The following is a 12,811-nucleotide window of genomic DNA, read 5'->3' as shown; positions in this document are numbered from 1 at the left end:
ACCACTGAAAAGTATTGTTTCTTGTACACTAATGAGGCAAAATATACCATTCATAGGGTACATCGGAGAAGGAAAGGACTGAGTGCAGAATATAGGGCAAATCAACATCTGGCATGTGGGAGACTTTCAGGTGTAAGTTGATAGGGATTCGGGATCGGCACATTCCTCTAAGGTTGAAGGATGAGTACGGCAAGTTTTGGGAACCTTGGATAACAAGAGATATTGTGAGCCTAGTCAAAGAGAAAAAGGAAGCATTTGTCAAACCTAGGAGGCTGGGAACACACAAAGCAAGTGTGGAATACATGGAAAGTAGGAGGGCTAAAAGTGGCCATGAAAAGGCATTGGCCAGCAGGATTAAGGAATGCTTTTTATACATATATAGAGAGCATAAGGGGAGCCAGGGAGAGGGTTGGCCTACTCAAGGACAGCGGAGGGAATCTATGAGTGGAGCCAGAGGAAATGGGTGAGATATTAAATGAGTACTTTGCGTCAGTCTTCATCAAAGAGAAGGGCTTGGTGGATGATGAGTCTGGAAAAGGGTATATAGAGTCATGTTGAGATCAAAAAGGAGGAAGCATTGGGGTTTTTGAGAAACATTCATGTAGACAAGTCCCCAGGGCCTGATGTGATAAACCCAGAAAACAGAGAGGCAAAGGAGGAAATTGCTGGGCCCTTGAGAGAAATCTTTGTATCCTCACTGGCTACAGGGGAGGTCCCAGAGGCTTGGAGAATAGCCAATGTTGCTCCTTTATTTAAGAAGGGTAGCAAGAATAATCCAGGTAATTACAGGCCGGTAAGCCTTACATCAGTGGTAGGGAAATTATTGGGGAGGATTCTTTGAGACAGGATTTATTCCCACTTGATCATAAGTGGAAGTATTAGTGAGAGGCAACATGATTTTGTGAAGGGGAGGTCGTATCTCACTAACTTGATCAAGTTTTTCAAGGAAGTGACGAAGATGGTTGATGAGGATAGGGCAGTGGATGTTGTCTACATGACTTCAATAAGGCCTTTGACAAGGTCCCTCATGGCAGACTGGTGCAGAAGGTGAAGTCGCATAGGATCAGAGGTGAGCTGGCAAGGTGGATACAGAACTGGCTCAGTCAAAGAACAGTAAGAAGTCTCACAACACCAGGTTAAATTCCAACAGATTTATTTGGCACTAGCTTTCAGAGTCTTAGGCTCCTTCATCAAGTGAGTGAGGACTTGTGTTCACAAACAGGTTATATTCATGAAAAGGCATTGGCTTTGAAGACAGGGACCTATGCCAGTTAACTCAAATTATAAAATAATGGTTGGCATGCAAGTCTTTATAGGTAATCAAGTCTTAAACGTACAGACAATGTGAGTGGAGACAGGGCCAAGCACAGGTTAAAGAAGTGTGTATTGTCTCCATCTAGGACACTTAGGGAGATTTTCCAAGCCCAAGTAAGTCGTGGGGGTTACAGATATTGTGACATGATCCCAAGATCCTGGTTCAGACTGTCCTCGTGTGTGGAACTTGACTATCAGTTTCTGCTCAGCCATTCTGCATTGTCTTCACAACTTGCCTGAGCTTGCAAAATCTCACTGACTGTCCTGGCTGGAGGCAATACACACCTCTTTAACCTGTGCTTGGGCCTCTCTCCACTCATATTGTCTGTGCCTTTAAGGCTTGATAACCTGCAAAGATTCGCATTCTAACCATTAGCTTGTAAATTGAGTTTGTGTCTCTATATGAACTGTTTGTGAACACAAGCCCTCACTCACCTGATGAAGGAGCCTGAGACTCCGAAAGCTAGTGCCAAATAAACCTGTTGGACTTTAACCTGGTGTTGTGAGACTTCTTACTGTGCCCACCCCAGTCCAACGCCGTCATCTCCACATCAGTCAAAGATGACAGAGGGTAACAATGGAAGGGTGCGTTTCTGAATGGAGGGCTGTGACAAGTGGCATTTCTCAGAGATCAGTGGGCCTTTGCTGTTTGTAATATATATAAATGATTTGGAGGAAAATTTAGCTGGTTTGATTAGTAAGTTTGCAGACGACAAAGACTGGTATATTTGCGGATAGCGGTGAGGACCATCAGATGATACGTAAGAACATAAGAAATAGGAGCAGGAGTAGGCCATCTAGCCCTTCGAGCCTGCCCCGCCATTCAATAAGATCATGGCTGATCTGTCGTGGCTCAGTTCCACTTTCCCGCCCTCTCCCCATAACCCTTAATCCCCTCTCTTATCAAGAACCCATCAACCCGCTTCTTAAAAATATTTAGCGAGGCAGCCTCCACCACTTCAATGGGCAGAGAATTCCAGAGATTAGATCAGGTGGAGACTTGGGTGGAGAGATGGCAGATGGAGTTTAATCCAGACAAATGTGAGGTAATGCATTTTGGAAGGTCTAATACAAATAGGAAATATACAGCAAATGGCAGAACCCTTAAGAGTATTGATAGGCAGAGGGATCTGGATGTACAGGTACACAGGTCATTGAAAGTGACAACACAGGTGGAGAAGGTAGTCAAGAAGGCATATAGCATGCTTGCCTTCATCGGCCACGGTACTGAGTTTAAAAATTGGCAACTCATGTTGATGCTTTATAGAATCTTAGATAGGCCGCACTCAGACTATAGTGTTCAATCTGGTCGCCACACTACCAGAAGAATGTGGAAGCTTTGTAGAGGGTACAGAAAAGATTTACCAGGATGTTGTCTGACATGGAGGGCATTAGCCTAGAGGAGAAGTTGGAGAAATTTGGTTTGTTCTCACTGGAACGATGGAGGTTGAGGGGCGACCTGATAGAAGTCTACAAGATTATGAGAGGCATGGACAGAGTGGATAGTCAGAAGCTTTTTCCCAGGATGGAAGAGTCAATTACTAGGGAGCATACGTTTAAGATACAAGGGGCAAGGTTTAACGGAGATATACGAGGCAGGTTTTTTATACAGGGGGTGGTGGGTGCCTGGAACTCGCTGCCGGGTTGGTATGTGACCTCAGCCTTTTGTATCATTTTCCTGATGAAAGAAGGTGGAAGAGAGTATGTCTAGGGTGCGTGGGGTCGTTGATCACGCTGGCTGCTTTTCCAAGGCAGCGGGAAATGTACATGAAGTCAATGGGTGGGAGGTTGGTTTGCGTGATGGTCTGGGCTACTTTCACAACCCTTTGTAGATTCTTGTGGCCTTGGTCAGAGCAGGAACTATACCAATTTACTCATCACCAATGTAATAACTGGAGGCGACTCATTGTGACTCCAACAACAAAGAATTTAATAAAATAATATAAACATATACAAGATAAGAGTCTGACAGAAAGACTTGCATACATCCACTCTCTTCTTCCTGTCTCCAACTGAAAGTCCTCCCCACCCCAGGATGCGTGGCCTTGCTCCCGATTGGCCCACCTTCCCACGTGGCTGCTCCAAAAGGTCCGGTCCAATCATATGGCCAACAAAGGATTTTCCTTAAAGGGGCCACGTTACCACATTCATCAACAATGGCCATAATTTGTTTTAAAATTATTAGTAAACATAAATATTAAAATAATTGATATCAATTATAATAAAAATTAATATTAATTCTCAGAAGATCAAGGAAATTTGGCATGTCAGCTATGACTCTCACTAAGCTTTACAGATGCACAATAGAAAGCATTATTTCTGGTTGTATCACAGTTTGGCATACCTCCTGCTCTGCCCAAGACCACAAGGAACTACAAAAGGTAGTGAATGTAGCCCAATCCACTGACTCTGTCTAAACTTCCCGCTGCTTCAGCAAAGCAGCCAGCATAATTAAGGTAGCCACGCACCCCAGACACACGCTCCTCCACTTTCTTCCACTGGGAAAAAGATACAAAAGTTTGAGGTCAATGCCAACTGACTCAAGAAAAACTTCTTCCCTGCTGCCATCAGACTTTTAAATAGGCTTACCTCACATTAAATTGATCTTTTTCTAAACCCTAGCTATGACAGTAACACTACATTCTGCACTGTCTCATTTCCTTCTCTGTGAACAGTATGCTTTGTCTGTTCAGCGCACAAGAAACAATATTTTTCACTGTATACCAATACATATGACAATAAACCAAATCAAATCAAACTAATATGAACATCCATATAACAGAAACGTTATATCACTAACAAACGACCGTAGGAGGAGAGGTAATAAGCCGTGGATAGCGAAGGAGGTGAAGGAAAGTGTTAAATTAAAAGCGGAGGCGTTTAGAGTAGCTAAGAGTAGTGGGCGAGAAGAGGATTGGGAGAGGTTTAAATGTCAACAAAGATTGATAAAGAAGGGTAGGAGAAACTATGAAGCTGGGCTAGCGCTTAATATAAAAAAGGATAGCAAGAGTTTTTATAAATACATAAAATAGAAGAGGCTGGCTAGGGTGAACGTTGGACCCTTAGAGGATGAGAGGGGGGACTTAGTGGTAGGGGATGGGGAAATGGCTGAGGTCTTGAATAACTTTTTTGTTTCGGTCTTCACAGAGGAAGACGTGAATAATTTGCCTGGTGTTAGCGATGGAAAGGTGGTAGGAGTGGAGGGTCTCAATGACATTGTTGTTACTAGAGAGGTGGTGCTCGACAGACTGGAGAGGCTGATTGTGGACAAGTCCCCAGGACCGGATGGAATGCATCCGAGGGTTCTGAAAGAAATGGCGGAGGTGATAGTGGATGCCTTGGTGGTTATTTTCCAGACGTCGCTGGATTCCGGGGAAGTGCCGGAAGATTGGAAAGCGGCTAACGTTACGCCGTTGTTTAAGAAGGGTGGCAGGCAAAAGGCAGGGAATTATAGGCCGGTTAGTTTAACGTCTGTTGTAGGTAAAATGTTAGAATCCGTCATCAAGGAGGAAATAGCGAGGCATCTTGAGGGGAATTGCTTGATAGAGCAGACGCAACACGGTTTCGTTAAGGGGAAGTCGTGTCTGACAAATTTATTGGAGTTCTATGAGGATGTGCATGAGTCGCAAAAACCCAGCCTGCAGGTGCAGCAGGTGGTCAGGAAGGCAAATGGGATGTTGGCCTTCATAGCGAGGGGGATTGAATATAAAAGTAGGGAGGTCTTGCTGCGGCTGTATAGGGCATTGGTGAGGCCGCAGCTGGAGTACTGTGTGCAGTTTTGGTCGCCGTACTTAGGCAAGGATATTTTGGCCTTGGAGGGAGTGCAGAGGAGGTTTACTAGGCTGATACCGGAGTCGAGGGGCTTGAGCTATGAGGAGAGGCTGAAGAAACTAGGCTTGTACTCGTTAGAGTTTAGAAGAATGAGGGGAGATCTCATTGAGACATATAAGATGATGAATGGGATGGATAGGATAGAGGTGGAGAGACTCTTCCCGCTCAGAAAGGACAGTAGGACCAGGGGACACAGCCTCAAGATAAAGGGGGGGGGGGGGGGGCGGTTTAGAACGGAGTTCAGGAGGAACTTCTTCACTCAAAGGGTGGTGAATCTCTGGAATTCTCTGCCCGTTGAGGTGGTGGAGGCTGCCTCGCGGGTTGATGGGTTTTTGATAAGCGAGGGGATTAAGGGTTATGGGGAGAGGGCGGGAATGTGGAACTGAGCCACGACAGATCAGCCATGATCTTACTGAATGGCGGGGCAGGCTCGAAGGGCTAGATGGCCTACTCCTGCTCCTATTTCTTATGTTCTTAAACCACTACCTCTATTATACATAATTTTGCACAAAGTTTATATCACAGGTGCCTGCTACAATGTATTAAAGATATGGGCTGTAAGTAAAAAAAAAAATTACCAAACCCAGACCATGAATCCCAACTCTACTGCTCTATTTCCTCATCCTGTTACCCTGAATCCCACTTCCATTAACGAAACATTCCCTCACCACTCTGAATCTCCATTTCCTTATTCAACAACCTATATACCTTACTGTAGTAAAACACCTGAAGGAACTTGTCAGCAAGCCACGTAAGGAGATATTAGATCATCTGTGAAGTATGTTTTAAGGAGGGTTTTAAAAAGGGGAGAGAGGGTTAGGAAGAGAACATCAAAGCTTCGGGCTTAGGCAGCTGAATGCCATGCTGCCAGTAGACCAATTAAAGTGGCCTTACTTGAAATGCAGAAATCTGAGGGCTGTGGGGTTCGAGGAGATTGAGGATACGTAGGTCACAGTGGGATGAGAAAACAAGTCAGACTGAGAGCTGAGAAAGAGCAAAGTTGAACATAAGAACATAAGAAATAGGAGCAGGAGTAGGCCATCTAGCCCCTCGAGCCTGCCCCGCCATTCAATAAGATCACGGCTGATCTGTCGCTGCTCAGTTCCACTTTCCCGCCCTCTCCCCATAACCCTTAATCCCCTCTCTGACAGGAGAATTCCCTGAATTGTCCTTCCAGTAATTGTACACAGACTCTGAATCCCCAACCTAACATTTGAAACTTCCTCAACAAAATCAGAAAATGCTAGAAAACCTCAGCAGGTCTGACAGCATCTATGATGAGAAAATACAGCCAACATTTTGAGTTAGGATGACCTCCACCAGAGATATTGCTGAGATTTTCCAGCGTTTCCTGTTTTTGTTTCGGATCCCAGCATCCATAGTATTTTGCTTTTATTTATGATTCTGGCTTTCCCTTCTGAAATTCACACTGACCAATCTTTATTATATTTCTTGCTTCTGGATGCCCTAAGGATTCCATTATTTTTCCAGTCACTGATACTGAGCTGATCAACTGGTTTATCATTGGACAAGTTCTGCCTCCATCCTCTTGCACTATGTTTTTTTTTCCAGGGTTATATAATGAGTAGAAGGCCTCGGCTGCAGACTATTTTCCATGAAATCCATCTGGACCAGGAGTCTTATCCTTTACTGTGTAAAGGAAACTTTTGGCAATGAAGGGTTGCTGAAAAGGAGAAAACAGTTCTGTGCAATATTTTGCATTTTACATCCCTCAGAGCAACACAATGCGCAGATTAGGGATGTTTACCACATGATGAAACTCAATGGAACTAAGTGTTGAACGGTGGATGCACTTTGATCCATTCAATATTATCATCTACATGTAGGGCAGCAGTTCTAATTTTAAAGAAACGTAGGACATATGTGTTTCTGTTTGTGTATATATACACTATATATAAATAATACATATAATTGGTGTGCCCTACTGTGGCCTGCCCTTACAAAGTTGTTGAAGCGCTGCTCCTTCGTCAGGCATGTCTCACCTGATGAAGGAGCAGCACTCCGAAAGCTAGTGGCGTTTGCCACCAAATAAACTTGTTGAACTTTAACCTGGTGTTGCGAGACTTCTTACTGTGTCTATCCCAGTCCACGCCGGCATCTCACATCGTTTGAAAAGTTGTAAACAGAGGCCTAACGATGGGGCCTGAGGAGCTGGGGGGGGGGGGGGGGGAGAGAGAGGAGATCGGGTAATTGAAGTAGTTAGCATCCCAACCTCCAATGGCCTGACCTCCCTCACCTGTAGCTGCCGCTCCCTCAGGGCCCTCAGCCGCTCCTTCCTCCTGAGGGCCTCCTCTTGCAGTTTCCCGGCTCCGTCCGCCATCTTCCCGCCCGCCGGCCGCCCAGCGCCTACAACTCCCAGCAGGCTTCGCGGCAGACACGGTCAGCCGCTCACAAAGCGATCGGCCAGGATGGAACGCCGAATACATCGATTCATACACCAGCATTTCAAAAACCAAACCATTCAAAGTTGGTCACAGGGAGTCTCCAGATAGTGGGAAGTCATAGTGTATCTTTAAAATGGTTCACTCTTACACACAGGGTTATCTAACAAGGGTATTCAGTTTAAAATCTGTTTAAAATTTCTGTGCTGTATTGTTATATGAACATAAGCAAGCTTTCAATTTTGCAAGTCCACTAAAATGATGGGGACCGATTATGGTGCACCGGCTTCTTTGAATTTTAAGACAGCACATTATCTGTCCTGTGCAAAAGAAACATATGTCTGCAGTCAATCTAGCATCCCCACTGATTGGATGGTTTGATCCTTGACTCTCCTGCATCATTTTAAGGTATAACTGCCACCCCAGAAAAGAGAAGTAAATATCAAGTGTGCCAAAGTGCATCCATCGTTCCCTTGGAATTTCATGTATCAGACAAGCCTAACTTGGGCGCTGCTGTGCATTCAGGGACGTAAAATGCAAATTATTGCAGATAAGTGTTTCCTCCTTCTGGACAGTCCATTATTATAAAAAGGATGCACAGCAAATTTACAGCGTGTTCAACATGTAGATCTTGTGAAGTGAAACTTCAATGTTGAGAAAGGTGTTCACCACCAGACCTCACATTCATGGTGCAATACAATATACTTTCTGATAGCAGCACTGTTCTTCCTCATTTGCACAAAGGGTGCATCAACAGCACTTATTAAATGGGTTACTTTCATGTTTGCAGCTTACACTTCAGATTCACAAGAGGAGGTTTGGACTCCATTTGCTGTCCCTTCTGAAGCTAGATTACCAAGCCACTGTCTTCAACTGGGTCAGTTTTCTGAATTTTTTCTTCACCTTCATTTCTAAGGTACAAACTATCTTTTGATCCACTCAGTATTGTCCCTGAACCAATAATCCACAGACCCAGGGTTCGAATTTGGATGGCCATGAAACCATTGTTGATAGACATTTGGTTCACTGATGCTCTTCAGTGAAGGAAATCTGTCATCCTTACCTGGTCTGGCTGACATGTGACTCCTGACTGACAGCTATGTGTTTGGCTCTTGAATAGTCTAGAAAGCCACTCGGTTGTATCCAAATGCTAGGAAGTCTACAAGGAATGAAATCAGACAGACCACCCCATGTTGACTTAGGTACCAGAAACAACAATGGCAAACTCAGCCCTGTTGATACCGTAAAGTTGCCTTACTAATATATGACTTGTGCCAAAATTGGGGGAGTTGTCCCACAATCTAGTCATGCAACTGCCTGACATAGTTATACTTTGCACGGTGGCAAAGTGGTTAGCACCACTGCCCCACAAGGGACCCGGATTCAATTCCGGCCTCGGTGTCTGTCTGTGTGGAGTTTGCACATTCTCCTCCTGTCTGCACGGGTTTCCTCTGAGTGTTCTGGGTGATTGATTTGCCATGCTAAATTGCCCCTTCAGGAGTATCAGCGAGGTAAATACATGGGGTTACAGGGATACAGCCTGGGTGGGATTGTTATTGATGCAGGTTTGATGGGCTGAATGGCCTCCTTCTGCACTGTAGGGATTCTATGATTCTCACAAAATCATACCTCAGTAGCACCACTACTGACCAAGCTGGCTGAGTCCTAAAGATGAGACGATGCCAGCATTGGACTGGGGTAAGCACAGTAAGAGGTCTCACAACACCGGGTTAAAGTCCAAAGGTTTATTTGATAGCACAAGCCACAAGCTTCCAGAGCCCTGCTCCTTCATCACGTGAGTGGGAATTCTGTTCACAAACAGGACATATAAAGACACAAACTCAATTTACAAAATAATGGTTGGAATGCAAGTCTTTACAGGTAATTAAGTCTTAAAGGTACAGACAATGTGAGAGGAGAGAGAGTTAAGCACAAGTTAAAGCGATGTGTATTGTCTCCAGCCAGCTCAGTTAGTGAGATTTTGCAATTACAGCCAAGATGCGAGGGTTACATATAGTGTGACATGAACCAAGATCCCGGTTGAGGCTGTCCTCAAGTGTGCAGAAATTGGTTATCAGTTTCTGCTCAGCAACAGTGCGCTGTCGTTTGTCATGAAGGCCGCCTTGGAGAACGCTTACCTGAAGATCAGAGGCCGAATGCCTGTGACTGCTGAAGTGTTCCCCAACAGGAAGAGAACACTCCTGCCTAGTGATTGTTGAGCAATGTTCATTCGTCCATTTTCATAGCATCTGCATGGTCTCCCCAATGTACCATGCCTCAGGACACCCTTTCCTACAGCGTATTAGTTAGACAATGTTGGCCGAGTTGCAAGAGTATGTACTGTGTACCTGGTGGATGGTGTTCTCACGTGAGAAGATGACATCTGTGTCAATGATCTGGCATGTCTTGCAGAGGTTGCTGTGGCAGGGTTGTATTGTGCCGTGGTCACAGTTCTCCTGAAGGCTGGGTAGTTTGCTGCAGACAATGGTCTGTTTGAGGTTGTGCGGTTGTTTGAAGGCAAGAAGTAGGGATGTGGGAATGGCCTTGGCGAGATGTTTATCTTCATCGATGACATGTTGAAGGCTTGGAGAAGATGTTGTAGCTTCTCCGCTCCGGGGAAGTATTGGACGACGATGAATGTACACCACTTGACAATCACCAGGCAGGAGTGTTCTCTTCCTGTTAGGGAACACTTCAGTCATGGGCATTCAGCCTCTGACCTTCAGGTAAGCGTTCTCCAAGGTGGCTTTCACGACATACGACAACGCAGAATTGCTGAACAGAAACTGAAAGCCAAGTTCTGCACACGAGGACAGCCTCAACCAGGATCTTGGATTCATGTAACACTATCTTTAACCCCCACAACTTGCCTAGGCTTGCAAAATCTCACTAACTGAGCTGGCTGGAGACAATACACATCACTTTAACCTGTACTTAACCCTCTCTCCACTCACATTGTCTGCACCTTTAAGACTTAATTACCTGTGAAGACTCGCATTCCAACCATTATTTTGTAAATTGAGTTTATGGCTTTATGTGCCCTGTTTGTGAAAGAACTCCCACTCATCTGATGAAGGAGCAGTGCTCTGAAAGCTTGTGGCTTGTGCTACCAAGTAAACCTGTGAGTCCTAAATGGCATAGCTGCTAAACTGGGTCTATGGCAGTGGTGAGGGAATGAACAAGAAGAAAAAACATAGCTGACCTCATTGTCATAATCTGTCTGCCTGAGGTGCATCTGTCCATGACACTGTTTTCAGGAGTGACCAATACTTGTAGAAACAAAGTCCTGTCTTTACATTGAGGAGCACATCCATTGTGTTGCATGGCACAATGACCACGCTAAATGGGATAGATTTCAAATGGATCTAGCAACTAAAGACTGGACATTCATGAAGCACTGTGGCCATCAGCAACAAGAGAATTGTATTCAACCACAATCTGTAACCTCATAGCCTGGCATATCCCCCACTCTACCACTACCACCAAGCCAGGTGATTGACCCTTATTCAATGAAGAGTGCTGGAGGGAATAACCTGGAGCAGCAGCGGGCATACTTAAAAATGAGGAGTTAACCCAGTCAGGCTACCACATTGATTGCATTTCATTCAATGTTAGCAGCATTGTGATAAACAGAGCTAAGTGATCCCACAACCAACGAATCTAAGTTCTGCAATTCTGCCATATCCAGTCAAAAATGGTGATAGACAATTAAACAACTTGCTGGAGGAGAAAGCTCCACAAATATCCCTAACTTAAATGATGGAGGAGCCCAGCACATCTGTGCAAAAGGTAAGGCTGAAACATTTGCAGCAATCTTCGACCAGAAGTGCCAATTACCACACCATCAGTCTGCTCTTGAACATCAGTAAAGTGGGGGGGAGTCATCAATAATGCTATCACGTGGCAGTTGCTTAGCAATAACCTGTTCACTGACACACAGTCCTGCCAGGATCACTCAGCTCATGATTTCATTATACCCCAGTTCCAAAATGGATGAAAGAGCTGAACTCCAGAGGTGAAGTGATTTGATTTTCCCCTTCAAAGCAGTGGCGTATTTTCCCAAACCCTTGGTTTTGGTGTGATCCAATTTCTATTAATAACCCCTCAGCAAACTCAAGAGCATAAACTAAGAGGGTTAGTTTATTCACACACACTCAAACACTAGAGGAGGATTGCAATGTAACCTTCTTTTCATTCATACAATGAGGTGGCATGGTAGCACTGTGGTTAGCACTGCTGCTTCACAGTGCCAGGGACCCGGATTCAATTCCTGGCTTGGGTCACTGTCTGTGTGGAGTTTGCACATTCTCCCCATGTCTGCGTGGGTTTCCTCCGGGTGCTCCAGTTTCCTCCCACAGTCCAAAAGACATGCTGGTTAAGTGCATTGACTCAAACGGGCGCTGGACTGTGGCGACTAGGGGAATTCCACAGTAACTTCATTGCAATGTTGATGAAAGCCTTACTTGTGACTAATAAGTAAACTTTACTTAATAGAAGAGGGATAGAGAAAGAAGTATTTACAGGGAAAAGATCATAGAACAAAGAATTATTGTCTCACGTGAGTCCTAAGACCAAAGTCAAAGTTCGATGTTGTATTCTTAAACAGAGGCCTGCAGGCTGAAAACATAATTCACTTTTCCAGTAAAGATCACTTCCACAATGAACTAGGTGCACAGAGAGGAATTAGTCTTGTAAGTGATGGTACAGATGTTCAGAAATCCCAGCGTAAACAAGAACCAAGCATTCAATCCTGGACTGAGCCCATTTTCTGAACTGCTGCTTGCTACATGGAAGATGGCAGACTGCCTTGTGGTGCAGCAAGACAGTAGAACAAATTCTCCCAGCTAGGGGCATCGTATCACATGACTGCAATCTCTCCACTTTGGCTTTGATAAAGGGTATACATTGCTTTGTCTGGGTTCGTGAAGCTGTTAATGTTCCAACCATTAAACTTTTAAAAGGAGGTTGTTCTTTTAAAAGACTAGCAGACTGGAAGGATTTCCAGGCTAATTATCAGCCCTTTGAACTGCATAATGAATGCTCCTTCCATGACCAATATGTTCTGGCAGAGACTTCAACCCAAAGCTTCTGGCCTAACACTAGAGATGCCACCACTGTGCCACAAAATAAATTTCTGCCATAACTAAGACCAGTTATTTCCACTCCTGTCATTGCCCAGTTTCGTCCCGTTTCAGCTCATATGTTGGCTGGCGAAACCCTTATATATGCCTTTGTTACCTTTAAATTTTATTATTTCGATGCAT

At 44.6% G+C, this 12,811-nt stretch overlaps 1 protein-coding gene across 1 annotated transcript in view; it reads right to left on the bottom strand.

The window, feature by feature from the left end:
* Positions 1 to 7,532, bottom strand: part of ccdc12 (coiled-coil domain containing 12) — a 62,345-nt gene extending 54,813 nt beyond the window's left edge. Inside the window, exon 1 of the mRNA XM_080194500.1 lies at positions 7,403 to 7,532. Coding sequence (XP_080050626.1) covers positions 7,403 to 7,486 — 84 coding nt within the window. The 5' untranslated portion in view covers positions 7,487 to 7,532. The remainder of the gene's footprint in view (positions 1 to 7,402) is intronic.
* Positions 7,533 to 12,811: the final 5,279 nt, after the last annotated feature.

Source organism: Carcharhinus amblyrhynchos, chromosome 8, assembly GCF_965287045.1.
Source record: "Carcharhinus amblyrhynchos chromosome 8, sCarAmb.v2.hapA, whole genome shotgun sequence".
Classification (NCBI taxonomy): Eukaryota; Metazoa; Chordata; class Chondrichthyes; order Carcharhiniformes; family Carcharhinidae; genus Carcharhinus; species Carcharhinus amblyrhynchos.
The sequence above is the reverse complement of the archived record's forward strand: the minus strand, read 5'-3'. Positions and strand labels throughout refer to the sequence as shown.